The 26,330-nt window shown below is 50.0% G+C and overlaps 1 protein-coding gene across 4 annotated transcripts in view; it reads left to right on the forward strand.

The window, feature by feature from the left end:
* The window catches only part of MYH14 (myosin heavy chain 14), a gene marked incomplete at its 5' end in the record, with an annotated part of 84,949 nt that overhangs the window by 28,301 nt on the left and 30,318 nt on the right, over nucleotides 1-26,330 (forward strand). For 2 of the 4 annotated variants that reach the window (XM_079723039.1, XM_079723042.1), the window contains 15 exons: nucleotides 569-721; nucleotides 887-1,060; nucleotides 1,371-1,544; nucleotides 3,556-3,670; nucleotides 7,037-7,224; nucleotides 10,123-10,244; nucleotides 12,782-12,851; nucleotides 12,989-13,149; nucleotides 14,248-14,356; nucleotides 17,114-17,245; nucleotides 18,083-18,289; nucleotides 21,093-21,230; nucleotides 23,060-23,183; nucleotides 23,763-23,934; nucleotides 25,850-26,062. In XM_079723039.1, coding sequence (XP_079579165.1) covers nucleotides 569-721; nucleotides 887-1,060; nucleotides 1,371-1,544; nucleotides 3,556-3,670; nucleotides 7,037-7,224; nucleotides 10,123-10,244; nucleotides 12,782-12,851; nucleotides 12,989-13,149; nucleotides 14,248-14,356; nucleotides 17,114-17,245; nucleotides 18,083-18,289; nucleotides 21,093-21,230; nucleotides 23,060-23,183; nucleotides 23,763-23,934; nucleotides 25,850-26,062 — 2,252 coding nt within the window. Of the gene's footprint in view, nucleotides 1-568; nucleotides 722-886; nucleotides 1,061-1,370; nucleotides 1,545-3,555; nucleotides 3,671-5,473; nucleotides 5,597-7,036; nucleotides 7,225-10,122; nucleotides 10,245-12,781; nucleotides 12,852-12,988; nucleotides 13,150-14,247; nucleotides 14,357-17,113; nucleotides 17,246-18,082; nucleotides 18,290-21,092; nucleotides 21,231-23,059; nucleotides 23,184-23,762; nucleotides 23,935-25,849; nucleotides 26,063-26,330 lie in introns of all 4 variants that reach the window. The other 2 variants (XM_079723041.1, XM_079723040.1) reach the window with 2 other exon arrangements.

The following is a 26,330-nucleotide window of genomic DNA, read 5'->3' on the forward strand; positions in this document are numbered from 1 at the left end:
GGGAGAGGTGAACACAGACTAGATGTTTTCAGAATTCCAGTTTTGGGGCAGAGGCCTCTGCCTGACCCCAGGCTGGGCTCTCGAGGTGCTAGGACAGAGAAGGCACAGTGAGGGATATGAGATTGGGGATCACACTGACCTGGGTTCTGCTCTCAGTCAAGGTACTATTGATAGGATCCATTTTACAGATGAAGACACTGAGGCACAGAGAGGTTTATTCACATGCCTGAGGTCACACAGCCTCTAAGTAGCAGAGCTAGGATCCCAATCTAGATGTTGGTCTCCAGATTCCACCCTCTTACCTGTTCTGCCGTGGAAATTGGTTCAAGGGTTGGGTGGAATATTCATGAACTAATGTTTCCCCAAGCACTTCACACAGTGCCCCACGCACAGTAGGGCATCACTAATGATCTGCTCTTGTTAATGTCACTGCTCTTTTTTTTTTTTTTTTAATGTCACTGCTCTTGATGAAACATGATGGGGCTCCGTCCACACCCAGTGCCGGCAGGGCGGGGTCGGGGGGCACTGATGTGCAGGCTGGGTCCTCACTGTGTGCCCTGACCTGCAGGCTGACTTTGCACTGGAGGCCCTGGCCAAGGCCACCTACGAGCGCCTCTTCCGCTGGCTGGTCCTGCGCCTCAACCGAGCCCTGGACCGTAGCCCCCGCCAAGGCGCCTCCTTCCTGGGCATCCTGGACATCGCCGGCTTTGAGATCTTCCAGGTCTGCGCTTTGTGCCTGGCTGGGGGCTGAGAGGGCTCCATCACGCTGGCCCTGTCCGCCCCTCCCTGGGTCTCTGCCCCCCTCTCTGTGGGTCCCTGCCCCCTCCGGGTCCCTGCCCCCTCCGGATCCCTGTTCCCCTCTTTCATGTGTCCCTCCCCTCCGCAGCTGAACTCCTTCGAGCAGCTCTGCATCAACTACACCAACGAGAAGCTGCAGCAGCTCTTCAACCACACCATGTTTGTCCTGGAGCAGGAGGAATACCAGCGCGAGGGCATCCCCTGGACCTTCCTCGACTTCGGCCTCGACCTGCAGCCCTGCATCGACCTCATCGAGCGGCCGGTGAGCCCACGGCTGCTCCACCCTCCGTGTGACCTTGGTCCACCTCCTCACCCCACCCGGCCTCAGGCCTCTCCATTGGTTAAATGGGGAAAACGGCATAGATCTGTGTGGCTGCTGGATGGTTAGAACCCAGAACATGCCTGCCACAGGGCGTGGCTCAAAGCAAAGGGCTAATCGATGGCTCTAACGGTTGTTCTCGTGTTTGCTCGTAGGTCCCAAGTGGCACAAGAACTAAAAATTAGCAGCAACCTAAGTGTCCAGTATTTGGGGATCTGACTTAACTCTTCTGCCCTCTTCTGTTAATGGTCAGGCCAACCCCCCTGGGCTCCTGGCTCTGCTGGATGAGGAGTGCTGGTTCCCAAAGGCCACAGACAAGTCCTTTGTGGAGAAGGTGGCCCAAGAGCAGGGTGGTCACCCCAAATTCCAGCGGCCAAGGACTCTGCGGGATCAGGCCGACTTCAGCGTCCTGCATTATGCGGGCAAGGTAGGGAGCAGGGGCCAGCCTTGGGGGCTGTGGGTGGGAGTGAGGATGAAGGGAGGGTGCAGAGGGAAAGCAGGGGCCGCCTGGCGTCCACGGGACAAGTCACAGCCAGGCCAGGGGCAGGAAAGCCCAGGGAGGAGCGAGGACTCTGTCTGATGAAGTCAGCAAAGGCTTCCTCAGGGAGGGGATATCTGCAGTGGGTTTCGAGAGATGGATAGGAGTTCACCAGGTGGAGAATTAGGTGCATTTTATTCACTCACTTGGCCAACATATGCCTTTTGTGGGCTCAGCCCTGTGCTGAGCAAAGCTGGGGACCCACGTCAGATAAGATTCTGTCCTCACAAAGTTCCTTATCTGGGAGGGAGACAAAAACAGACCATCGGGATATAAGGCCGATAAGTGCTTTAATGGGGCCAGCTATGGATAGTGTCAAAGTCCAGAAGAGGAATCCCAGGGAAGGTCTACACAGAGGAGAGTGATGCTTGATCTGAACTCTAAATCAAGGGTCAGCAAACATTTTCTGTGAATAGTTTCAGTTCTGTGGGCCAGTCTCTGGCACAACTACTCAATTCTGCCATGAGAGCATGAAAGAAGCCACAAGTTCACACATAAATGAAGGCCGTATTCCAATAAAACTTTATTTATTTTATTATTTTTTAAAATATTTATTTATTTATTTATTGAAATTTATTTATTTTTGGCTGCGTTGGGTCTTTGTTGCGTGCGGGCTTTCTCTAGTTGCGGCAAGTGGGGTCTGCTTTTCGTTGTCGTGCGTGGGCTTCTCATTGCAATGGCCTCTCTTGTTGCAGAGCACGGGCTCTAAGCACACAGGCGTCATGGTGTGCGGGCTCAGTAGTTGTGGCTTGCAGGCTCAGTAGTTGTGGCACACGGGCTTAGTTGCTCCACGGCATGTGGGATCTTCCCGGACCAGGACTCAAACCCGTGTCCCCCTGCATTGGCAGGTGAAGTCTTAACCACTGCGCCACCAGGGGAGTCCTATTTATTTATTTTTGGCTGCATCGGGTCTCAGTTGCCGCACCCTGTGCGGCCTGTTTGTTGTGGCGGGCAGGCTTACTTGTCCCGCAACACGTGGGATCCTAGTTCCCCAACCAGGGATTGAGCCTGCGTCCCCTGCATTGGAAGGCGGATTCTTAATCACTGGACCACCAGGGAGGTCCCTAAAACTTTATTTATAAAAGGAGGTGGATTTGGCCAGGAGGCCATTGTTTGCCAATCCCTGGTCTAAATGATGAGCAGGGACTTCCCTGGTGGTCCAGTGGGTAATGCAGGGGGCCCGGGTTCGATCCCCGCTCAGGGAACTAGATCCTGCATGCCACTACTAAGATCTGGTGCAGCCAAATAAATAAATAATATTTTTAAAAAAAATAATAAAATAAATGATGAGTAACCCATAGCCAGAAAAGAATGGGTGGAGGGAACAGCATACAGAAAGGCTGAGGGGTAGGAGACCCATGTGTTCTGTTCTAGAACTCAGTTGTTTTCCAGACATCTGCTGAGATTTCCTGTGTGCCCAGTCCTCTGCTGGCTGTGAGTCAGACTCAGACCCTGGCCTCTGGAAGCCACCATCTGGTGGGGGGGAACGCGTGCAGGGAATCGTGGTGGTCAAGACTGTGACTCCGTGGAAGGGAGCTGGCCATGTGAAAATCCACAGAGAGGGAATCACAGGTGGCGGAAACGGCAGGGGTCAAAATCCTGAGGTGGAAATGAGCTTGCACGTTTGAGGACCAGAGTGGCTAAATGAATAAGGAAAGAAGTGTTGGTGGATGAGGTCCCAGAGGGACAAAGTCCTCTTAAGGGAAATACAGAAAGGGAGAGGGACCATGCAGCGGGTGGGTGCAGTTCAGGATATGGGCACAAGGTGCCCACCAGTGCTCTCTCCTGAGTGGTGAGCCCCAGAGCTGGGAATCTCAGAGCTTCTGGGATGCTCCTTGGGAAATCATCAGTGCTGGTGAACCCACCATCCCACCAGCCTCCTGTGCCCAATTTCATTCAGGTTGACTACAAGGCCAATGAGTGGCTGATGAAAAACATGGACCCTCTGAATGACAATGTCGCAGCCTTGCTTCACCAGAGCACAGACCGGCTAACGGCAGAGATCTGGAAAGACGGTAAGGACCAGCTTCCCCAGGCCCTGTCCCTGGAGCTCGGTGCATCCCTTTTCCCAACTCACAGTGTGAACACTTTTGTTCCAGAGTCTGAGTTCTGAGCCTGAGTTGTCTGCTCGGAGGCAGAACTGGTGCCAGTAGGCCAGACAGCCTTACAGTAGTGATTGCAATTAGTGATTGATTGATCTCTCAAACCAGCATCACACTCAATGATTAAACATGCCTCCTTAATCAGAAACAAGACAAGGATGCCCACTGTCAACACTGCTGTGAAACATTGTTTTGGCGATAATAATTTATGCAGTCAGGCCAGAAAAAGAAATAAGTATATGAATATTCAAAAGGAAGCAATTAAGTTATTAATTGTAGATGGCAGATGATCCCTAAAAAAAAAAAAATCAAGAGATTCGACTGAAGAAGAATTAATAACAACAAGAGAACTTGGAAGGGCAGTATTTACAGGTTAGTCAATGTTTAGGCTTTGCTTTCATTGATCTGTCCCTAAGTTCCCTTCAGGGATTCAGGGAAGAAAAAAGGAGCAAAAACCGAGGTATAGTTTTGGAGTTTTCCTGCTCCAACAAGGCCCATGTGAGTTTGGCCATCAGTCTTTTCAGACTGACACTTTCAGACCAGCAAGCCCTGTCCATCCTTGCCATCCATCCTTAGAGGAGGTTTGAGAGATGATTTTATAAAATGGACAGAACCAGCATCTTGGTTTCCTGATTCTGGGTTTCCAGAATCTGTCAGTTTGCCTTAATCTTTTATTGAAGTGAAAAGCATAGTGGTAGAAGCGCCAGCCCATGCAATTGGATAAGAGAACAAAATAAGCAAGATGAGTCATTCCCAAAACAAACTCACAGAGTGAAAGGGCATAGCACACCTTGATATGGTGAGCTGATTTTAGAGAAATTTGATGTTAGCATCTCATATAGTTTATACAAGAGGGATTGAAAAGCATTGTTTGATGTTCACTAACAGAACCAGATTCTGCCAAGAATCATCTCCTTCAGACTGAAAATCTCCCCCATCAACTTCTTCAAAATTTGTGCCACGTTCATGGGCACATGATGTTCCCCCTAATCCTTCACATGCTCCACCCTATATATGCTCGGCTCTCAAAGTGTTCCAAGAGAGAAAGTAGAAGTGGCAAAGCCTCTTGAGTCCTAGACTGGAACCCCGCACAGTATTATTTCCTCCACAGTTCTTCTGAACAAAGCAAGTCACAAGGCCAGCTCAGATTCAAGGAGCTGCAAGTCACAGAGAGGGGTGGGGGATTGGGGCCATTTCTGCATCAATCTCTACTACAGCTGCCCTGAGCCCAGAGTTGGCTTTGCTTTCGGGCATCCTGACAGCCCAGGGTTGGGTACCCAACATCCTGGCAGCCCAGGGGAAAAGGCAAATGAGACAAGCTCTCTTCAGAGAGGCAAACACAATAAGCTGGGTGGGAGCCTTGAGTTAGTCCTTGAGCTTCCTGGCGGCCAGGGCAAAAGGGGATACCTAATAAAACAGATACAGACTCATCCTCTAGGGAGAGAGGTTTTTCCCCCCGGGTATTAAATTCGCAGAGGACATTCGCCCTTTCAACAAACATCGATGCCCTCACTAGTCAACATAAAGCTGAACAGGACAGTCTCCCTGGCTTTAAAAGTTCATGTCCAGGATCAGGTTTCTCCTCCTGCTTTGCTCTGTGCTGTTGACTAATAACCCTTTCTTCTTTTTTCTTCCTGCCTTTTCTCATGCTGCTCCCTTTGCATCTCCCATCCCATCTCCCTGCCTCTCCCCCCATCTGTCCTCACCCCCACCCAGAACACGGGGGCTTGCAGCAGTTCTCTTTCCTTGACTCCTTCCCACCGTCGCCCCCAGGATCTTCAGGGAGGCACGGCTCTGCCATTTCTCCGTCAGGGGGTGGGTGTTGCTGTGCATCAACGGGTGAGATTTGCCAGACAAGGAGGGTGGGCCCTTTGGACCGGGAACCTGGTTCTGAACGTCTATCCCCTTTCCTTACCATACAGAGATCTTTCCCTCTTCTTTCCCGTCCCCACCCCTTGTTGGCTCCCTTAGCAGTTTCCAGACTCTTTGTAGCAGCACAAGGCCTTCTTCTAACTAAACCGCATGTAAAAGTGCAAACAACTGTGATAGTATCCACTGGCATTAATTGAACCCATACTGTGTGCTGTGCACTGTGCAAAGCCCTTTTACCATTATTAACACATGGAATCCTCCAAACAACCTAATCAGGCAGCTGTTAGTACTCTTACCCCTGTTATACAGATGAGGACATGGAAGCACAGAGAGGTTAAGTCACCTGCCTGTGGTCACACAGCCAGTAAGGGACGGAGCTGGGATTTGAACCCAGAGCCTCTGCTCTTACCTGTGCTATAAGAACTTAATAAATGATAATTATCCTTTTGACAATAACTAGGAGCATGGCGGTAGGAGGGAGACTTGAACCTGGGGAGGAAAAATGCCATATCTGAGCCCCCACTGTGTGCCAAGCACTGCCGTCAGAGCGAGTTATCTAGTTGACCCTGATAACCCTCATGATTGGGGATTGCAGGCCATCAGATTCTGCCCCAGCTGCAGGTTCTTGAGAAACTGGGAATGATTCAGTACATAGAATTTGAGACAAAGGAGTGCATATTTCTCACTAGTTGAAGTGACTGCATCAAATGATAATAGGGAAAAAAAATTATCATGAAATCAGGCCTTTCTGGGAAAATGGTGACTATGGAGGCAGTTTGCCTTATTTTATTTTGTTTTTCATTTCTTTTTATTTTTGTATTTTTAATTTTTTGCCTTATTTCAAATATTGCCTTATTTCAAATATCGTAATAAAGCCAGACTTCAGTACATTTTTAATGTGACACTGTTTCAAGTTCCTGAAAATGCAGCTGTGGTTATTACCCTTTTCCCTCTCTGTGCCTCAGTTTCCTCATCTATAAAAATCTATAAAATTTATAGGCTTATAAATAAGCCGATGTATGTCAAGTGCTTTGAGCAGTGCCTGGCAGAGAATAAGTGCTAAGGAAGCATTTGCTATCTTCATCATCATCATTTGCTGATAAGGAAAATGGAAAAGAAGGGTCAGAGACCAGGGTTCGAGAAGATTCATACTGCCTGGGTTCAGATCCTGTGTCTTCAGATCCTAAGCTTTGTGGCCTTGGGCACAGTCTTCCATCTTTCTGAGCCTCAGTTTGCTGGTCAGTCCAATGGGCTGATAACACCTACCTTACTAGGCTGTGAGAGGTGTTTCATATGTAAAGTGCCAGGTCCTATAAATAATAAGATTCTTGACCTTTGGCCAACCCAGCTCCCTAAAACTGACCTTTGACTTTACTCTCTCTCTACATCTGTTTCCTCCTCCCACAGTGGAGGGCATCGTGGGGCTGGAGCAGGTGAACAGCCTTGGGGATGGCCCGCCTGGTGGCCGCCCACGCCGGGGCATGTTCCGGACGGTGGGACAGCTCTACAAGGAGTCCCTGAGCCGCCTCATGGCCACACTCAGCAACACCAACCCCAGCTTCGTCCGCTGTATCATCCCCAACCACGAGAAGAGGGTGAGTGACCCAGCCCGGGGAGGGAAGGCAGCTCTGGCAGTGGGTAAAGTCCCAGTCGCTGGATGTGGCTGGAACCATGTCTGGCCCCAGGCTTACTTCTGACTGGCTGTGTGACCTCGAGCAAGTTGTTTTCCCTCCCAGGCTCAATGCCCTGTTAGGAAAATTCATTCATTCATGGGACTTAAGTTTTACTGAGCACCTACTAAGTGCCAGGTAGTGGGAATACAGTGAAGTCAGGGAGGGCTCCCTGGAGAAGGTGAGGTCTGAGCTTGGAAGGATAAGTGGTATTCTAAGCAGAGAACAGCTTGTGCAAAAGCCCAGTGGTTGGTTGGAGCATGAAAGGTACAAGGGATGGAAAAAAGACCATTGGAGCCGGGAGTGTCATGTAAGTGTGGGGAGACCAATCCTGCTCTTCCAGGCCACCAATAAGTTTTCTTGTTGGGAAAATCAGAGAATAGGCCCTGTAGAGAAGGGTCAGCATAGTAGAAGGTGAAAGGTGCCTGGGGCTTATACTGTCCTCAGAAAGTAGGAGCTGTGGTTATTGAGTAGGTAGATCTGTGTGTTTCTCATAGCTGTAAATACCATATTTTATCAAATCTAAGACACATTTATTGTGACATTTTAGCATCTCTGAAGTTGGGATGTGGCTTACAATCAAAGGCCTGTCAGAGTTTAATTGACAAGAGTTTTTCTTTCTTGGTGGTATATAAGATAACAGTGTGTTTTACAATTGATAGTGGCTTTTATTTGATGAAATGTGGCATACATGGACTCAGCCACTTCTCCAAGGAGCCTTGGTCCTTTTAAGTGGAGAATGGTGCTTACAGTCTATGATCTGGGTGCTAGGTGTGCTCCATGGTATCAAGGTGTCACTCCCAGGACCTCTCAGTAAATAGAGCTATGTACGTACACACTAATGTACATGCATGCATACACATATGAATATACATGTACACACATATATGTGTACACACACTTACATCTATGTTTATTTCTATAACTATCTTTATATATTGAAAACCGTGAGTTCCCACCAGTTTGTCAAGTTCCAGTCCAACATCTCTTTTTAGCAACAGTGAGATCCTGTAGTATAGCACACATTTACTAGTTCTCTCAGTCCCCTTTTATGTAATCAGTCTCCTGACCTTGCTGGGCACCTCCCCACTCAAGCCTGCCACATGTCTTGTTGCAGGGTGGAATGGAGGAAGGAAGGAGGAAAGGAAGGATAGAAGGAAGGAAGGAATGGAGGGAGGGAGGGAGGGAAAAAACCAAAATGTTACTGTGAGACCATCCTATATATTATTTCCAATTTCCAGCTATTTTCAGCCATTTCCTTGGGGCTCTTTTGAGAGAGCCACTAAGGTGGCTTAAGCAAATGTGAGAATGTGTCAGGAATTCCCCGGTGGTCCAGTGGTTAGGACTCCACGCTTTCACTGCCGAGGGCCCGGGTTCCATCCCTGGTTGAGGAACTAAGATACCACAAGCCACAGGGCACGCCCCCCCCAAAAAAAGTGAGAATGTATAGATTCACGTAATTGAAGATTCCATGATCAGGTTCAGGCACAGTTGGATCCAGGTGCTCAAACGGTGATGTCAGGAGTCTTTTTCCTTTGCTTGGCTCTGCTTTTCTGTGTGTTGCCTCCTCTCTGATGAACCTCTGTCTCCATTCTCAGGGTGGCACGGCAGCCACCAGTGGCTCCAGACTTTCATTCTTTCAGTTCAGCAACCCTAAAGGAAAGAGAGAGCCTCTGGCAGCATGGATGTAGCAGAAGTCTCAGGGCTGGCTTTCACTGGCCTAGGATGGCTCTTGTGCCCACCCTTGAACCAGCCTGATTGGCCTGGCCTGAGTCACATGACCATGCCTGGAGCCAGGATGAGGTCAGTCCTAGCCACTCATGGACTGAGAGCATAGGGGGAGGAATAGCGCCCTCCCTCCCACAGAATGGAAGCGTTATTACCAAGGAATAGGGGACATATATAATAATAAATAAACAGAAACTCCCTTTTTGCTGGGACATAAACATTCTGAGGGCAGGGGCTTTTATCTCCCTTTTTACTGCTGAGTCCCCATTGCCTAGAACACATTGTGTGGCATACAGTGAATATTCAATAAACATTTGATGGATGAATAAATACATATATGCTTAGATAGCCCTTGAAGAAGATACAGAATGGTGGTTCTCATTTTTTAACCCTCCTCCCCACCAGATATTTATATTCTGCCCTAGCCCGGGGCCAGGGCTTTTTTTGGTTTTGGTTTTGTTTGTTGTTTGTTTTTGCTTTTTTTAAGCATGTGAGGGGACTCCAGTGTGTAGTCTGGGTTGAGAACAACTGATCTAGAAGGCTCCATAAAAACCTGGGTATTGTGTTGACCACTCTGGGGCCCTGGGCAAGGCAAGAGTTGTTTTTCAGAATGTATAATTTGAATTTTTTTGTAGCGTTTAGATTTTTACCATTTGTGTATTACTTTGGGGAAAAAAAAGCAGGTAAAAGAAAGAAAAGGCAATGAAAGTTAACTACCAAAAATAATGATGTACGTGCTTTGTTCACACGTCACCTTCCCAGACTATCCTATGAAATTCAGCACTCTCCGTCCTCCCTCCCCTCTGCTCTTTGCCCCTTAGCACTTAGTACTCATTTACGTCTGACGTTTGTGATGTCTTGACCTCATTTATTGTCGACCTCTCCCAGTGGACAGTGAGCTCCCTGGGGCAGGCATTTCTGCCTGGCACGTAGTAGGTGCTCAGTAAATTATAGGTTGAACCAGATGAAATTGCCAACCATTTTTGACCTGCCCAAACTGCCATCCACCCGAGTTCCCCTGACGGCTGCCATCCAATGAGTGGCGCCTCCGTGTGGCAGCCACTGACCTCGCATGTCTGTGACTGCTCTTTGCAGGCTGGGAAGCTGGAGCCTCGGCTGGTGCTGGACCAGCTGCGCTGTAACGGCGTCCTGGAGGGCATCCGCATCTGTCGCCAGGGCTTTCCCAACCGCATCCTCTTCCAGGAATTCCGGCAGAGGTGAGCGGCATGGGATGGGGTAGGGCTCGGGTTTGGAAGCCACCACGCCTGCATCCAAAGCACCCCAACTGCTACTTCTGGGAGGGGTCAGGGGTGGGACCTCAGCGTGAGTGGAGGGGCGGGGCCTCCGGGCAAGTTCCTTTGGTTACTGAGTCTCAGCCTTCTCTTCTGTGAAATGGGAGAGCAATGCCCCATTCACTGGATTCCCCAAGAGAAAGGGCATAGCGTACTATGTTGCGATCTGGGTATTGCAGTCGGCATTTCTTATAAAAATGCAGTCGAGGACTTCCCTGGTGGCGCAGTGGTTAAGAATCTACCTGCCAAAGCAGGGGACACAGGTTCGAGCCCTGGTCTGGGAAATTTCCACATGCCACGGAGCAACTAAGCCCGTGCACCACAACTACTGAGCCTGTGCTCTAGAGCCTGTGAGCCACAACTACTGAGTCCACGTGCCACAACTACTGAAGCTCGTGCACCTAGAGCCCGTGCTCCACAACAAAAGCCACTGCAATGTGAAGCCTGCACACCGCAACAAAGAGTAGAAGCCTGCACGCAGCAACAAAGACCCAATGCAGCCATAAATAAATAAATAAATAAATTAATTAATTAATTAAAAGTTTATTTTTAAAAAAAGTCGAATAGGAGAAAAGAAAAAAATATCAACATATAATAAGTCAGTAATATGGTGAATATTATAACAAAAATTATGCTTCATGCAAGCTGTATATAGCAGCACCATGCAATAGAAAGAGAATGTGAGCCCCATATACAATTTAAAATTTTCTAGTAGCCATATTTTTAAAAGTAGAAAGAAACAGGTGAAATTAATGATAACAAGAGTTTATTTAACCCAGTACACCCAAGATATTATATCATTTTAACATGTAATCAGTATAAAAAATCAGTAGTGAGACATTGTGCATTCTTCTGTTCCTACTGAGACTTCGAAATTTGGTGTATGTCTTACACCTGTAGCACATCTCAATTCAGACACTAAATTTCCAGTGGTCAAAGTGAAATGTAGTCCTATCTAAACAATGAAATTGTGGGAATTCCCTGGCGGTCCAGTGGTGAGGACTCCCTGCTTTTACTGCTGAGGGCACATGTTCAGTCCCTGGTTGGGGAACTAACATCCCCACAAGACGAACGGCCAAAAAAAAAAGAAAAGAAATTGTGTTGAACAGAAAAATATTTTACACTGCTTCAGTTTTTTTTTTTTTTAATACTTATTTATTTATTTGGCTGTGCTGGGTCTTAGTTGCAGCATGCAGGATCTAGTTCCCTGACCAGGGATCGAACCTGGGCCCCCTGCATTGGGAGCGCAGAGTATTAACCACTGGCCCACCAGGGAAGGGAAGTCCCCCCTGCTTCAGTTTTTAAATTTAAATTTCACTTAGTTAAAATGAAACGCAGTTAAAAATCCAGTTGCCCAATTGCCCCAGCCATGTTTCAGGGGCTCAGTAGTTGCGTTGTGGCCAGTAGCTGCTGCACTGGACAGTGCAGTTCTGAAGTTTCATACTCAAAGTGTGGTCCCCAGACCAGCAGCATAAGTATCACCTGACAGCTTGTTAGGTATGCACATTTTCAGGCCCCACCCCAGACTTACTGAATTAGTATCTGCATTTTTTTTTTTTTTTTTTTTGCGGTACGCAGGCCTCTCACTGTTGTGGCCTCTCCCGTTGCGGAGCACAGGCTCCGGATGCGTAGGCTCAGCGGCCATGGCTCACGGGCCCAGGCGCCCTGTGGCATGTGGGATCTTCCCGGACTGGGGCATGAACCCCTGTCCCCTGCATCGGCAGGCAACTCTCAACCACTGCGCCACCAGGGAAGCCCTAGTATCTGCATTTTAACAAGATCCCTGGTGACTGAGAAACTCTGATATACACACACACACACGTTTCTCAATCACCAGTCAAAAAATATCACATATTAATATATGACATTAATATATAATATTATGTATATGATATATGTGTTTGTGTATATATGTGTGTACATATGTTGTATATCTAATATGCATTATTTTTAATGAAATGTCAGGATCCAGGGAGAGGGCACAGCAGGAGAAAGGCTCTGAGGACAGACGCATGTGTGCTTATGAAACGTACTTTTAAACTTTGGAGTTGCACTGAGAAATGTGAAAGAAACAGCTGTAAAGCACTTAGCTCAGGACCTGACACGTAATAAGTTCAAGAACATCAGCCCCTATTTGTTGTTATTCTCACACTTCCGAGACACACCTTTCTTTTACGTCTCAATGACCTATGGTGTTGGTGTAATTAAACACTCGTAATTAGCACTGTGGTGTGTCCTAGGAGTGGACACACCTAGGACATATTGATGATGTTGCCATTGGTGGTGGTATTAATGCTCTCAGCCTTGTGTGTGGCCCTAGGTAATACTTAAATATTTGTTTTTCTTACTGTTCCTATTGTTATTGTTATTACTGCTATTTGTCACTTTGAACCAGTGCCTGGCCATGGTGACAGTTTGCTGTTACTCTTCACCCTTCCCCCACCCCTCCCCACCCACTTCAGGTATGAGATCCTGACACCCAATGCCATCCCCAAGGGCTTTATGGATGGGAAGCAGGCCTGTGAGAAGATGGTGAGTGTGGGGTGGAGGCTGAGGGTGTGTGCATGAGTGTGAACGTGTGTGCACAGTCTCAGGTGGTGGAGGAGGTTGAACTGGAGCCTCCCGTTTCATCACCCTTCCTCCTCATGACCCCTCCCCGACTCTCACAGATCCAGGCCCTGGAATTGGACCCCAACCTCTACCGCGTGGGACAAAGCAAGATCTTCTTCCGGGCAGGGGTTCTGGCCCAGCTAGAAGAAGAGCGGGACCTGAAGGTCACAGACATCATTGTGTCCTTCCAGGCAGCTGCCCGGGGATACCTGGCTCGCAGGTGCGGCTCCACACTATCTCTTGGGGTCACGTTCGCCAAGGCTGGTTCAGGGAGGGGTTGACCAGATGGCCCCAGGGGCTGGGTCAGGAAGGAGGTTGACCAGATGGCCCCAGAGGCTGGGTCGGGGAGGCTCCAGGATGGTAGAAGATCAGTTGGCTCCAGATGTCAGGGCCTCCAGGATGGTAGAAGGGCTGAGAACAAAAGGATGGAGCCACTGTATGATGCCCAGGCTTCTTGGTTCTACAGTCCCTGAAGCTCCTGAGCAATGCTGGGGACACAGAGAAGAGCTAGACTCATCCATAGGGTGACCAACCATCCCGGTTTGCCTGGGACTGGAGGTTTCCCAGGATGCATGATCTTCTGTGCTAAAACAGAAAAAGTCCCAGGCAAACCAGGTCCGTGTGATCACCTTAGTGGCCAGTCCCTCAAGGGACTCCAATCTTGGGGGGGAGACATACACGGGCACAAAGTGTCACAGTCCAGGGCAAGATGTGCTTTGATGGGGGTCATACAGGTACAGCAAGAAGCCCTTCAGACCAGGTAGATGAAGGAGGATGGGAAAGGTGTTCCAGGCGGGAGTGACAGCTTGTGCCAAGGCCCAGTGACGTGAGAGCCTGGTACCTTTCAGGAATGCAGGGAGTTTTCAGGAGAATCTCCTTCTCCCTTGGAACTGGCCCAGAGGAAGGATCAGAGAATAAAGGACTCCTCAAACGCCAGGCAGAGGGGCAGGAACCGTATCCAGGGGCACTGAGGAGCAGGGGAGGGGTGGGTCAGCTGTGGACATAGAAAGCCCTCTCTGGGGGCTGGGAAGCTGGGGAGGAGGCTGGGGTGAGGGTCCAGTGGGTGGAAGATGAGGCTGGGGCTGAACTGGGGCTGGGGCTGTGGGAACAGAGAGGAGGGAACAGGGCAGAGAGAGTCAAGGGCAGAGAGACTGATAGACGGAGCCCAACAAGATTTACTGATAATAGAGCAGTGCTTGCACACAGTAGGCATTTAATAATGGTTGACTAATTGAAGAGAGCTTTGCTCCCTTGCTAAGGGGACAGGGCCTGAAGGGGCTGAGTCTCCATTGTCCCACCCGCCCATCTCCCCACCCAGGGCCTTCCAGAAGCGCCAGCAGCAGCAGAGTGCTCTGAGGGTGATGCAGCGGAACTGTGCAGCTTACCTCAAGCTGAGACACTGGCAGTGGTGGCGGCTCTTCATCAAGGTGAGGGCACCTGGAGAGGTGGCCCAAGTGGCAAGGAGACAGATCCTTGGGGCCAGGTCTGCTTGGGCAAGTGACTTTCTTGGTTTGGACCTCAGTTTTGTGCACCTGTAAAATGGGACTAATCAGCCCACCTTTTGTTCATCAGGATTCTTGAGGTAACAAGCGACAAAAAATCTGACTCAGACCAACATGGATAAAAGATATGGGACAGCTTTAGGTACAGCTGGATCTAGGGTTGAGTTGAGGTCCCTCAGACCCCCTAGGATTCAGTGATTCCCTGGAAGGACTCACAGAACTTAGAAAAGCTGTTACGCTCGTGGTTACGGTTTATTACAGTGAAAGGATAGACATTAAAATCAGAAAAGGTAAAAGGCACACAGGGCAGAGTCCAGGAGAGACCAGACACGAGCTTCCAATTGTCCACCCCCAGTAGAATTGTACAGATAGGGCTTAATTCTTGTAGAAATGCTGTATGACAGCACATATGGAATATTGCCAACCCAGGAAGCTTACCCAAGCCTTAGTGTCTAGGGTTTTCATAGGCATGTGATTGACCCCCTTGACTGTCCACATGGTTGACCTTAGTTACTCCAGCCCCTCCAGAGGTCAAGGTAAACAAAGGACTCTTACCAGGCAGGATAATCCAGAGGTTTAGAGATAATCTTCCAGGAACCAGCCAAGGGCCAGTCCTTTCCTTGAAACGTGAAGGGTTTGAACACCCCAGACCTGCTGAGTTAACCCTTTATTGCACAAGGGCCTAAACAATGTTAGTTATCTGACATTCTGTGCCTCCCATGTGACTTTCCTCCATGATGATCCCTGCAGACTTTTCCCACATGGCGGCCACCAACTAGGCCAGTGTGGTCTTTCCTTATCACAGAGCTCCAGCCAGAGTCCCAGGTTTCACTCTCACTGGCCTGGCTGGAGTCATATGACCATCCCAGAACCAGTCAGTACACATCAGATGAGCCAGGCTGGCATCACATGCCTGCCCAGTGCAGAGGCGCAGAGCCAAGTGTGTGAGCTTCGAGGCAGGGTGCTCTCCCAGTGGGAAGTGGGAGAGCAGGAAGGAGGATGGAGATCTGGAGGCAAAAACACAGCTGTTCCGTGTAATTCTGAATAGGACGTCTGAACTGTCAGCCCATGTTAACTGAGCACCTACTATGTGCCAGTAACTTTTGAGGGTACAATAATAAAATGGTAAATAAAAACAGACAATGCCCCACCAACAAGGACCTACTGTATAGCACAGGGAACTATACCCAATATCTTGTAATAACCTATAATGGAAAAGAATCTAAAAAAGAATATATATATATATATATATTAGAATATATAAGAATATATATAGTTATATATAACTGAATCACTATGCTGTGCACCTTAAACTAACACAACATTGTAAATCAACTATATACTTCAATTAAAAAAAAAAATACAGTGCCCTGCCCCGTGGAGCCCACAGTTTAGGGCAGGGGTTGGTAAGCTATGGCTCATGGGCCAGACACGTGATTTTGTAAATGCCCATTGGTTTGGTTACTGTATTGTCTGTGCCTGTGTTTGAGTTACAGCAGCTGAATGGAGTAGTTAAAACAGAGACAGGATAGCCTGCAAAGCCTCAAATATTTCCTAGCTGGCCCTTTAAGAAAAAGTTTGCCTATCCTAGGTCTGGGGACAGGAGGTGTGTTTTGCCAGGTGTCGACTGAAAAAAAATACACAACCTACAAGTTGAGAATTATGTTTTGTTTGGGGCTTTACTGAGGACTTTAGCCCAGATACGGCCCTCAGATAGCTCTGAGGGACTTCCAAAGAGGTAAGGGAAGAGCCAGGATATATAGGAGTTTTGAAACAAACAAACAAACAAACAAAACCAGGTAGTCAAACATCAAGATTACTGCTAATTAAAGAAAAACCAGCCATCTTGAGTTAATGAATTTAGCGCTTTTCTCTGACTGGGAAGATGCTAGAGTCTGGGCTGAATGAACTTATTCCTTTGATGTGCACCTTAATGACGTGGGGCCAGTATCCTGTTTTCCTCCATCCTGAACCCCCTGAGGGTGCACCGTTGGGGGCAGCTGCAGTGGCTCACGGCTTGATGGCCTCAACGTCCTCTGTTTACTGATATGTCAGGCGATGTCCCGCAACATTCTTTGTCCACACAGGCATCAGTGAATGAATCCCACAAATAAACAGAAAGTTATATCTGTGATAAATGCTAGGAATTAGCTCAGAAAGGAAGATAATAAAATAGAAAAAGAATCAAATACAGTAGAGAAGTTGAGAAGAATCGGAGTTGAGGAGGACCAAAGAAAAAGCAATAGAACAGACATGAGCAGAGTATATCCCCGCTTAGCAAAGCGGAGGGTGGTTTGGTGAAACTTTCATTTCGGTTATTCATGTGTGTGAGGGGCTGGCCTGTCACTCCAGCCTGGAATCACACAGTGTAAAGTGCATCTCTCACTATGGACCTTGGACTAAGAACTTTGAGGCACAGTGTCTCCTGTAGGCAAAGGGACCCTGTAGCAAAAAAGGGACACATTTAGTGCTGCTTGTAATGTACCCCAGACTGTTCTAGGCTGTTGGCACATGTGAAGTCATTCACTCATTCCGACTGATGAGGTCACAAGGCCAGTAGTGGAGGAGCTGGCATGCGAACCCAGGAACGCGGTCCTGCTCAGAGCGTGAGTTCTTAGCTCCTGAGCCCAGCGGCCTCCCACGGTGGGAGCCAGTCACCCACCATCCCTCCTGTCCCCCTAGGTGAAGCCACTGCTGCAGGTAACGCGGCAGGACGAGGTGCTGCAGGCACGGGCGCAGGAACTACAGAAAGTGCAGGAGCTGCAGCAGCAGAGTGCCCGCGAGCTGGGCGAGCTCCAGGGCCGGTTGGCGCAGGTAAGGGGCGAGGTCCCCGGGTGAGGGCGTGGCGGTGGGAGGAGCCGATGGTGGGCGGGGCTTCAAGCTGAGCTGGGTCGGGGGCAGGGGTAGGTTGCGGGCTGGCGGAGAACCGAGGTTTACTGGGGCCGAAAGGGGGCGGAAACTGGTGTGGCTGAGCGGCGAGATGCTGGGAGCGGGGGCCCTGGGGATGTAGCCAGGGTATTGAGTGGGGGTGGGGCTGGTTGCTGCAGAGCCAAGATGATCAGGAGGCTGGTCCAGCATCGGGGCAGGGCAGGGGCTGGGCTGTCCTACACAGGCGGCGGACTTTTAACTGTTGCCAGTATTTCTGGAATCTTAAAATAACGCTGAAGCAAACCCCTTCTTGAGCATTTTTCTGTTTGCTCTTTCAGAATTATTTCCTTTGGTTAAATTTCTAGGCGTAGGAGTATTAAATGCACTGTGAGCTGATAGAAAGTCCTCCCTGGGGCTATTTGGAGGATGGATTGGAGATGGAGAGACTGGAGGCTGGGAGACCAGGAAGAGAGTCCATTGGGAGAGGATGAGGCTCAAGCCTGTTAGGGTTATGGGAGAGAGGAGGGGGGCAGGAGGGATGGAGCTGGGGACTGATGGGCTGTAGGGGGGTGAGGGAGAGGGAGGCACCCAGGGGTCTGACTTGGTGACTAGTGGTCATCCTGAGATGAGGAGCAGGGTGGGGGACTGTCTTCCATCTCTCCCTCCTGCCCCCCAGGCCTCAAAGGGCAAAGTAACTCAGGGGGCAGGAGGGACCTGGTGCTCCACTGAGGGCCATCCTGGGAGCACTACCTAACGGATGCTGACCTCCCACCCTATCCCCAGCTGGAAGAGGAGCGTACCCGCCTGGCAGAGCAACTGCGAGCAGAGGCAGAATTGTGTGCTGAGACTGAGGAGACCCGGGGGCGGCTGGCAGCCCGAAAGCAGGAGCTCGAACTGGTGGTGTCGGAGCTAGAGGCCCGTGTGGGCGAGGAGGAGGAGTGCAGCCGCCAGCTGCAAACCGAGAAGAGGAGGCTGCAGCAACATATACAGGTCTGGCCCCCGTGTGCCCGAGGCCACCTCCCCCCACCCCTTCTGTTTACCCCCCACACCTTTGCTTCAGCAAACCCGGCTTCTTTTGGCCATGAATTTGAAAAACTGAAACAAAACAAAACTCAGCTCAAAGTGTCTTAAGCAAAAAGAATACTTTCTTTTTTGCTTTCAAATTAATGGGAGACTCTAGAATATGTAAGCTTCAGGCATGGCTGGATCTGGGTGCTCAAGCAGTAGCTTCAGTACTCCGCCTCTCTCCATCTCCTGCCTCCATTTGCCTCTGTGCTGCTGCATTCCAAGGCAGGCTGCCCTGCCATGGTTCCCCTTCAAAATCCATTGTGTAGTTTACCCTTAAGGCACGTCTCAATTCAGCTGCTAAATTTTCATTGGCAGGACTTCATCTGCATTTGTGTTTCATAACTTCTTCAGTGAAAAAAAGTTGATTAACATCCCCACGTTGATCCAAACATACTTAAAAGTTCCTCAATAATTAATTTGAGTGACTGGTTTTAAATTTAAAAGAAATCGAATTAAATTGAAAATTCAGCTCCTCAGACGGGTCACATTTTAAGAACTCGGTAGTGTTTTAATCACCTCCTCTTGACCCCATTGGTGAGGGGGGTGGGGATCCTGCCCTGTGGTTATGGAGATGGCCTAACACACCACACCTGATCCTGGACAGATGAGATAGAAAGCACGTTATTAGTCACAAATATTCACAGGCTGAGGGAGGCAGACACCATGGCACAGAGAGTCACAGTGGGGTTGCATTCAGGAATGGCATGAACAAGCTGCAGCTGTGAGAGGCAAGCTTAGTAGTAACACGAGGATGAGGTGACCCCTGGTTCCTACAGGAAGATGTGATTGGTTTGTTTATTTTATTTATTTATTTATTTTTTGGCTGTGCCACACGGCATGCGGGATCTTAGTTCCCCGACCAGGGATCGAACCCATGCCCCCTACAGTGGAAGCACAGAGTCCTAACCACTGGACCACCAGGGAATTCCCGATTGGTTTGTTTTAAATAATTCCAAGGACTAGCGGTAACTGAAGCCTACTAGATAGGGATAAGCAGGTACCCTGTCTGGTCCCCAGGATACAGAGGGTTATTGGTTAGGGGACCTTATCTTTGGTAGCAGGGCAGGTAGAAGGACTTGTGATTAGGCCATTATAGGGACTCCCCATGTTACCAGCCATCAAGGCCACATGTAGTACTGAATTTTTTAAAATTGAAGTGTAATTGACATATAACATTATATTAGTTTCAGGTGTACACATAATGATTCGATATCTATATACATTGCAAAGTGATCACCGCAATAAGTCTAATTTGGGGCTTCCCTGGTGGCGCAGTGGTTGGGAGTCCGCCTGCCGATGCAGGGGACGCGGGTTCGTGCTCCGGTCCGGGAAGATCCCACATGCCGCGGAGCGGCTGGGCGCGTGGGCCATGGCCGCTGAGCCTGCGCGTCCGGAGCCTGTGCTCTGCGGCGTGAGGGGCCACAACAGTGAGAGGCCCGCGTACCGCAAAAAAAAAAAAAAAAAAAAAAAAAAAAGTCTAATTTACATCCAGCACCTTAAGTAGTTAGAAAAAAATTTTTCTTGTGATGAGAATTTTTAAGATCTACTCCCTTAGCAATTTTCAAATACACAATACAGTATTATTAGCTACAGCCGCCATGCTGTACATTACATCCCCATGACTTATTTCAGAACTGGAAGTGTGAGCCCCTTCACCCATTTCTCCCACCTCCCTACCCGCACACCTCTGGCAACCACCGATCTGTTCTCTGCATCTATGAGCCTGTGGGTTTTGTTTTGTTTTGTTGTGCCACTCAGCTTGCGGGATCTTAGTTTCCCCATCAGGGATTGAACCCAGGCCCTCGGCAGTGAGAGTGCCAAGTCCTAACCATTGGACCACCAGGGAATTCCCCGAGCTTGCGTTTTTTTGTTTTTTTGATTTTTTAAAATTATTTATTTATTTTTGGCTGTGGTGGGTCTTCGTTGCTGCGTGTGGACTTTCTCTAGTTGTGGCGAGCGGGGGCTACTCTTCCTTGCAGTGCGTGGGCTTCTCATTGAGGTGGCTCCCCCCTGCTGTGGAGCACGGGCTCTAGGCACGCAGGCTTCAGTAGTTGCAGCAGTTGGGCACAGTAGTTGTGGCACACGGGCTTAGCTGTTCCGCGGCATGTGGGATCTTCCCGGACCAGGGATCGAACCCGTGTCCCCTGCATTGGCAGGCAGATTCCCAACCACTGCGCCACCAGGAAAGCCCTGAGCTTGTGTTTTTTTCTTGTTTTAGTTTTGTTTCTTGATTCCACTCATAAGTGAGATTGTCGGGTATTTGTCTTTCTCTGTCTGACTTATTTCCCTTAACATAATAACCTTGAGGTCCGTCCATGTCATTGCAAATACTGAATCTTAATTTCCAGTCTCACACCACAGATTGCCACACTTGCCTGGTGACTGCCGTAGTGGACAATGCCCATCTCTGTGATATGTTTATTTATGATGTTTATTGTTTATAATCTTCACACACACACATCAGAATGTGATTTCAATGTGATAGACAAAGATTTTTATCTATCCTAATACCTCAAACAGTGCCTGACCCCCACCAGGTACTCAATCAGTGTTTATTGACCCAATGAATGAAAAGTAAACAAACGTTGGATCCTTCCCAGCCCCACCCATATTGTGGACCTGTCTGAGCCACGAACCCCCGTGAACCATCCCCTCCACCCATCCTTCCCATCACACGCCAGTCCCCAGCCGCTGAGTCGTCAACCCTGCCTTCTCCCCACTACAGGAGCTGGAGACCCACCTCGAGGCTGAGGAAGGGGCCCGGCAGAAGCTGCAGCTGGAGAAAGTGACGACGGAGGCAAAGCTGAAAAAGTTGGGGGAGGATCTGTTACTCTTGGAAGATCAGAATGCCAAGCTGAGCAAGGTGGGTGGGCTGTGAGCCCCAAGGGCAGGGGGAGCGGGCTCACTGGTGAGCACGGGTCCTTCTCTGCATCCCCCCCCAGCTGGCCCCACCTCTAGGGGTCTTCGAACTCTCGGTCTTGGCTGTGTCTCCTTTGAACCCTTTCCATCTCCTTGCGTCTCTGTCACAGCTTCACTCAAGCTGGTATTTATTGAGCAGCTATTTATGTGTCATTATCTATCTCTGGATCATCCGACACCCCAAAGCCGCATCGCTAAAAACAACCCCCGTTTCATTACATCCCATCGTTGTGTGGGTGGGCTGGGCTGTGGTCCCCTTAGGCAGTCGCGGTGACGTAGTGGCGGGCGCTGGAGGGCTGGTGTCTGGGTGCTATTTTGCGTGACCTCTCTGCCCACGGGAGAGCCTGGGTTTCTCACCTGGCAGCTCAGGGCTCCCAGAAAAAGAAGTGGAAGTGGGCAGGTCTCTGAAAGGCTTAAGGCTGGAACTGACACAGCATCACTTCCCTTGAATTCTATAGATAGGTGTTGGCAAACGTTTTCTCTAGAAGGCCAGATAGTAAATATTCGGGCCTTGGCAGGCCACTCTGTTTCTGTGACAACCACTCAACTCTGCCATTGTAGCATGAAAGCAGCCATTCTGCCATTGTAGCATGAAAGATGGTCTGTGATCAAATGGGTGTGGCTGTGTCCCAATAAAACTTTATTTATAAACACAAGCAGTGGGCCATATTTGGCCTGCAGGCTGTGGTCTGCAGACCACTGAGCTTAAAGCAGACTCAGTCTAGATTCAAGGGTTGGGGAGTTAGACTCTGCCTCTGGCTGGGGACATGGTGAAGAGTCTGCCACCATCTTTAACCTGGGACAGCCAGGACTGGACTAGGCACAGGGGATATGGCATTTAACTAACTAGAAAACCATTTCTGTCCTCACAAGGGCATGGGGGGAGAGGGAAGCTAGATGAGTCACCCCAGGAAATCAACAGAACCACGCATCATGAACTAATTATAAACTGTCAGAAAAGAACAGGAAACCATGGAAGTGGGGTGGCCTGACTTGTGCTAGGGGTAGCCAGGGCAGGCTTCCTGGAGGCAATGGTGCCTGAGTTGAGAGCTCAAGGATGCACAGTTTTCTGCAACATTCCTTGGATGCAGTGGCTCTTCTCTTCTACTCTGTTCTATTTGTTCCTTTTTGAGGTAGTGCCGCCCCACTGCCTTGATTTCCAAAACCACTCACAGTTTGAAAAGTGCTGCTCAAAAATAAATTAAAAAATAAAATAATAAATAAAAATAATAAACAGAAAGAAAAAAGAAAAGAGCTGCTCCAGGCCAGTGCTTCTCAGACTCCAGTGTGCCCAGGAATTATATGGAGAACTTGTTAAAATGCAGATTCTGATTCAGTGCATCTGGGGTGGAACCCGAGATTCCATTCCTAGCAAGCTGCCATTTGGTGCTGATGCTGCTGGTCCATGAGTTGGACCTGTAGTAGTCACAAGGCTCCAGAACTCACCCATAAGTGCAGCACATGTGCAAAGATGTTCACTGCAGTGTTGTTTATAATAGCAATTGATTTGAATCAACCTCAGTATCCAGCTGTGGACCAATGGCTTAATGAATGGGAGTGTCCTTCAAATAGTGGGAGTCTCCACAGTTAACAGGCGTGAACCCGGTGGGGGTAGGACGGGTCCCTAGACCCTAAAGAATGCAAAAGGAGGGAAGGGGGTGGGAGCAGGAAAGGTCAGGGAAGGATGGAGATGAGCAGAAATGCAGATGAGAACGATATCAAAGATGAGGGTCGGGCCCCTGACACCCCACCCCCACCTCCTACCACCCTCAGGAGCGGAAGCTGCTGGAGGAGCGTCTGGCTGAGTTCTCATCCCAGGCGGCTGAGGAGGAGGAGAAAGTCAAGAGCCTCAATAAGCTTCGACTCAAATACGAGGCCACGATTGCAGACATGGAGGGTGAGCACCTGCCCCTCAATGGGGGCCAGTGCACACTCCAGCGGGGTCAGGGGGTACCTTGGGTGACCCTCATGTGCTGTGGGGCCTCAGTGGTCATATCTGTTAAATGGGGGCAGGAAAGAAGACTCGGGACAGGTTAGGTGTCCTCCCAGCTCTTAAGTTGTTTCTGTCTCTCTCCATCCAATTCTCTTACTCTCTCCTAAGTGTCCTGGGTCACTCTCTCAATCTGACGGTCCCACTAGCTGTTTCAGACACTTTTTTATCTCTGTCCCTTGCTGTGGACTCAGAAGCAGAAACAGAAGGGAGAGAGCACAGGAGGAGGCCGGGGAGGCAGGGAGGAGAGGACAGGGCAGAGAGAGCCAGCGAGCAGGAGCAGGGGCTGTCCCTGGGGGGCGGAGGGGAGAAGGCATCTGGGGGTCTGGGGACCAGTGGGCGATCCCAGGGATGGGGAAGCTGGGAAAGAGCGGGAGGGGTGGAAAGAGATGCTGAGCTCAGCCTGACTGCGGGGCCGTGGGTCTCCCTGGGTGTGTGGGTCTGGCTCCCTTGTGCATGCCCCACCCCCCCACCTCCCGCCTCCAGATCGCCTCCGGAAGGAGGAGAAGAGCCGCCAGGAGCTGGAGAAGCTGAAGCGGCGGCTGGACGTGGAGGGCTCAGAGCTGCAGGAGCAGATGGTGGAACAGCAGCAGCGGGGGGAGGAGCTGCGGGCCCAGCTGGGCCGTAAGGAGGAGGAGCTGCAGGTCGCCTTGGCCAGGTGCGGTGTGGGCCGGGTGGGGTGCACAGCACGGGGGCGCCACCCGCCAGCGTTGGGGGCGCCCGGCGAGACCCTCCCGCAGATACAGAGCTCGGCCGAGCCGCTCACCAGCCGTGCACACCCACTCTGAGCCTCAGTGTCCCCTTCTGTAAGATGGACACAGAGTTCCAAGCCCACCTGGTTAAGGGAAAATTGAAACCGGGCCCTACGTGTCTGGTAACTTACACAGTTTCTTGCACAGAGGCAAGGAAATGCTATTTCTTCTTCTCCCACAACCCCAGCCTCTCAAAACCAAACAGCCCAGAATCCGCTGTGATTGGATAGGTGGTCTGGCCATCTTAGGAATCATAATCATCATAATTACAGTCATTCACAATTATTGAGCACTTATTGTGTGCCAGATATGATGCGCAGTGTTTCAAATGCTTTTCACCCACGGCGCTCCATGCGACCTGAGGTGCCCTTGTGTATGGGTGCAGCTTGATTTCAGAGAGGTTACAATGTGGGGAAAACGTGCATCTGAGAATCGATGGGACACGGGGTTGGTGGAGGGGGGTTAAGAACATGCACCCTCCAGCCTGACTTCTGGGTTCAAATCCTGGCTCCTCCCCTTTTTGGCCATGTGACCTCACCTGGGTGACATCACCTCTCGAGCCTCAGTTTCTCTATCTGGAAAAAGGGCATGATTATAGAAACTCTCCTAGGATTAGTGTAGGGATTAAATGAGAAAGGGCTGAGGACATGCTTGGCACACCCTAAGCCCTCATTAGATGCTGCGTGTGTCTGTTCCTACCTTCCGTTATTGCCGTTGTTATTTTTTTCCGTTTTCTTTTGTATTGAGGTGAAATTCACATAACAAAATTAACCATTTTAGGGAGTTCCCTGGTGGTCTAGCGATTAGGACTCCGTGCTTTCACTGAGATCCTGCAAGATGCGTGGCACAGCCAAAAGGAAAAACAAATTAACCATTTTAAAGCATACAGTTCAGGGGCATTTGGTACGTTTGCGATGTTGTGCAGCCACTACCTCTATCCAGAACATTTTCATCACCTCAAAAGAAAAATCCTATTAAGCAATCACTTCCCCTCCCCTCAACCCCTGGCAACCACCAATTTGCTCTCTGTTCACATGGGATTTGCCGATTCTTACTCTTTCACGTCAGTGGAATCATATAACGTGTAGCCTTTGGCGCTACATTGCCATCCTCACGGCAGCCCTGTGAAGGGGGGCCGTCACGCTTTCTCACAGACCAGGAGCCTGCAGTTCAGAGAAGCTGTCACTTGCCAGGGCAGGTGGCCGAGCAGGGGATACAGACCATGGTCAGTGCATCTCCCTGAACCATTCTTACAGGGTTTTTTTGTTTGTTTGTTTTTTCTTTTCTTTTCCTTTCTTTTTTTTTTTTTGGCCGCCACTGCACGGCTTGTGAAATCTTAGTTCCCAGACCAGGGATCGAACCCACGCCCCCTGCAGTGGAAGTGGAGAGTCCTAACCACTGGACCACCTCCCTGAGCCATTTAACCCAGAGTCCACGCTGCCGCTCCATTCAGCTTCTCTTTGCAAGAGGTCGATCCCATAGGGGTCAGGAGGAGGAACTCTGGGGTCAGCCACCCACTGACCATGTGACCAGGGCAAGCACTTTCCCGCTCTGGGCCCCAGTTTCCTCGTGAACGTTACACAAAATGATGAAGTGCTCTCAAGTGGCAGGAACTTAATAAGTGTCCCTGTGATTACTGGTGGTGTCATCCCCACTTTACAGTTAAGAAGGCTGAGGCTCTGAGTACTGGAGACACATGCCCAAGGGCAGAGCTGGGCTTTTAACCCGGGACTGGCCGTGTCTGACCCCTCCAACCCCTAGAAATCATCCCCACCCCCCGCCTGCCCCTATACCAACCCCCTGGTCCTCATCCACCCCCAGGGCAGAGGAGGAGGGCGGGGCCCGGGCCCAGCTGCTCAAATCCCTGCGGGAAGCACAAGCGGGGCTGGCCGAGGCCCAGGAGGACCTGGAGGCTGAGCGCGCAGCCAGGGCCAAGGCAGAGAAGCAGCGCCGGGACCTGGGTGAGGAGCTGGAGGCGCTGCGGAGCGAGCTGGAGGACACGCTGGACTCCACCAACGCGCAGCAGGAGCTCCGGTGAGGCTGGGTGGCCTGCAGCTGGCACAGGCTGGGCACGTGGGGGTCTGAGGGCGGGGCAGGGAAAAGGATGTGGGTCCAAGCTCTCTACCTACACAGTTGTTTAGTCGTTCAACAGTTGTTTATTGGACACTGGCTCTGTGCCCAGCGTGGGCCACGCTGCGGACAGAGATGAGTCAAGACTCAGGCATTGCCCTCAGGAACTCCCAGTCCAGGGGTAGGCAGATTCGGGCAAAGACAGACACAGTCCAGAACAAAGTGAGCTTTA

The sequence above is a fragment of the Hyperoodon ampullatus genome, assembly GCF_949752795.1.
Source record: "Hyperoodon ampullatus genome assembly, chromosome: 18".
NCBI classification, from domain to species: Eukaryota; Metazoa; Chordata; class Mammalia; order Artiodactyla; family Ziphiidae; genus Hyperoodon; species Hyperoodon ampullatus.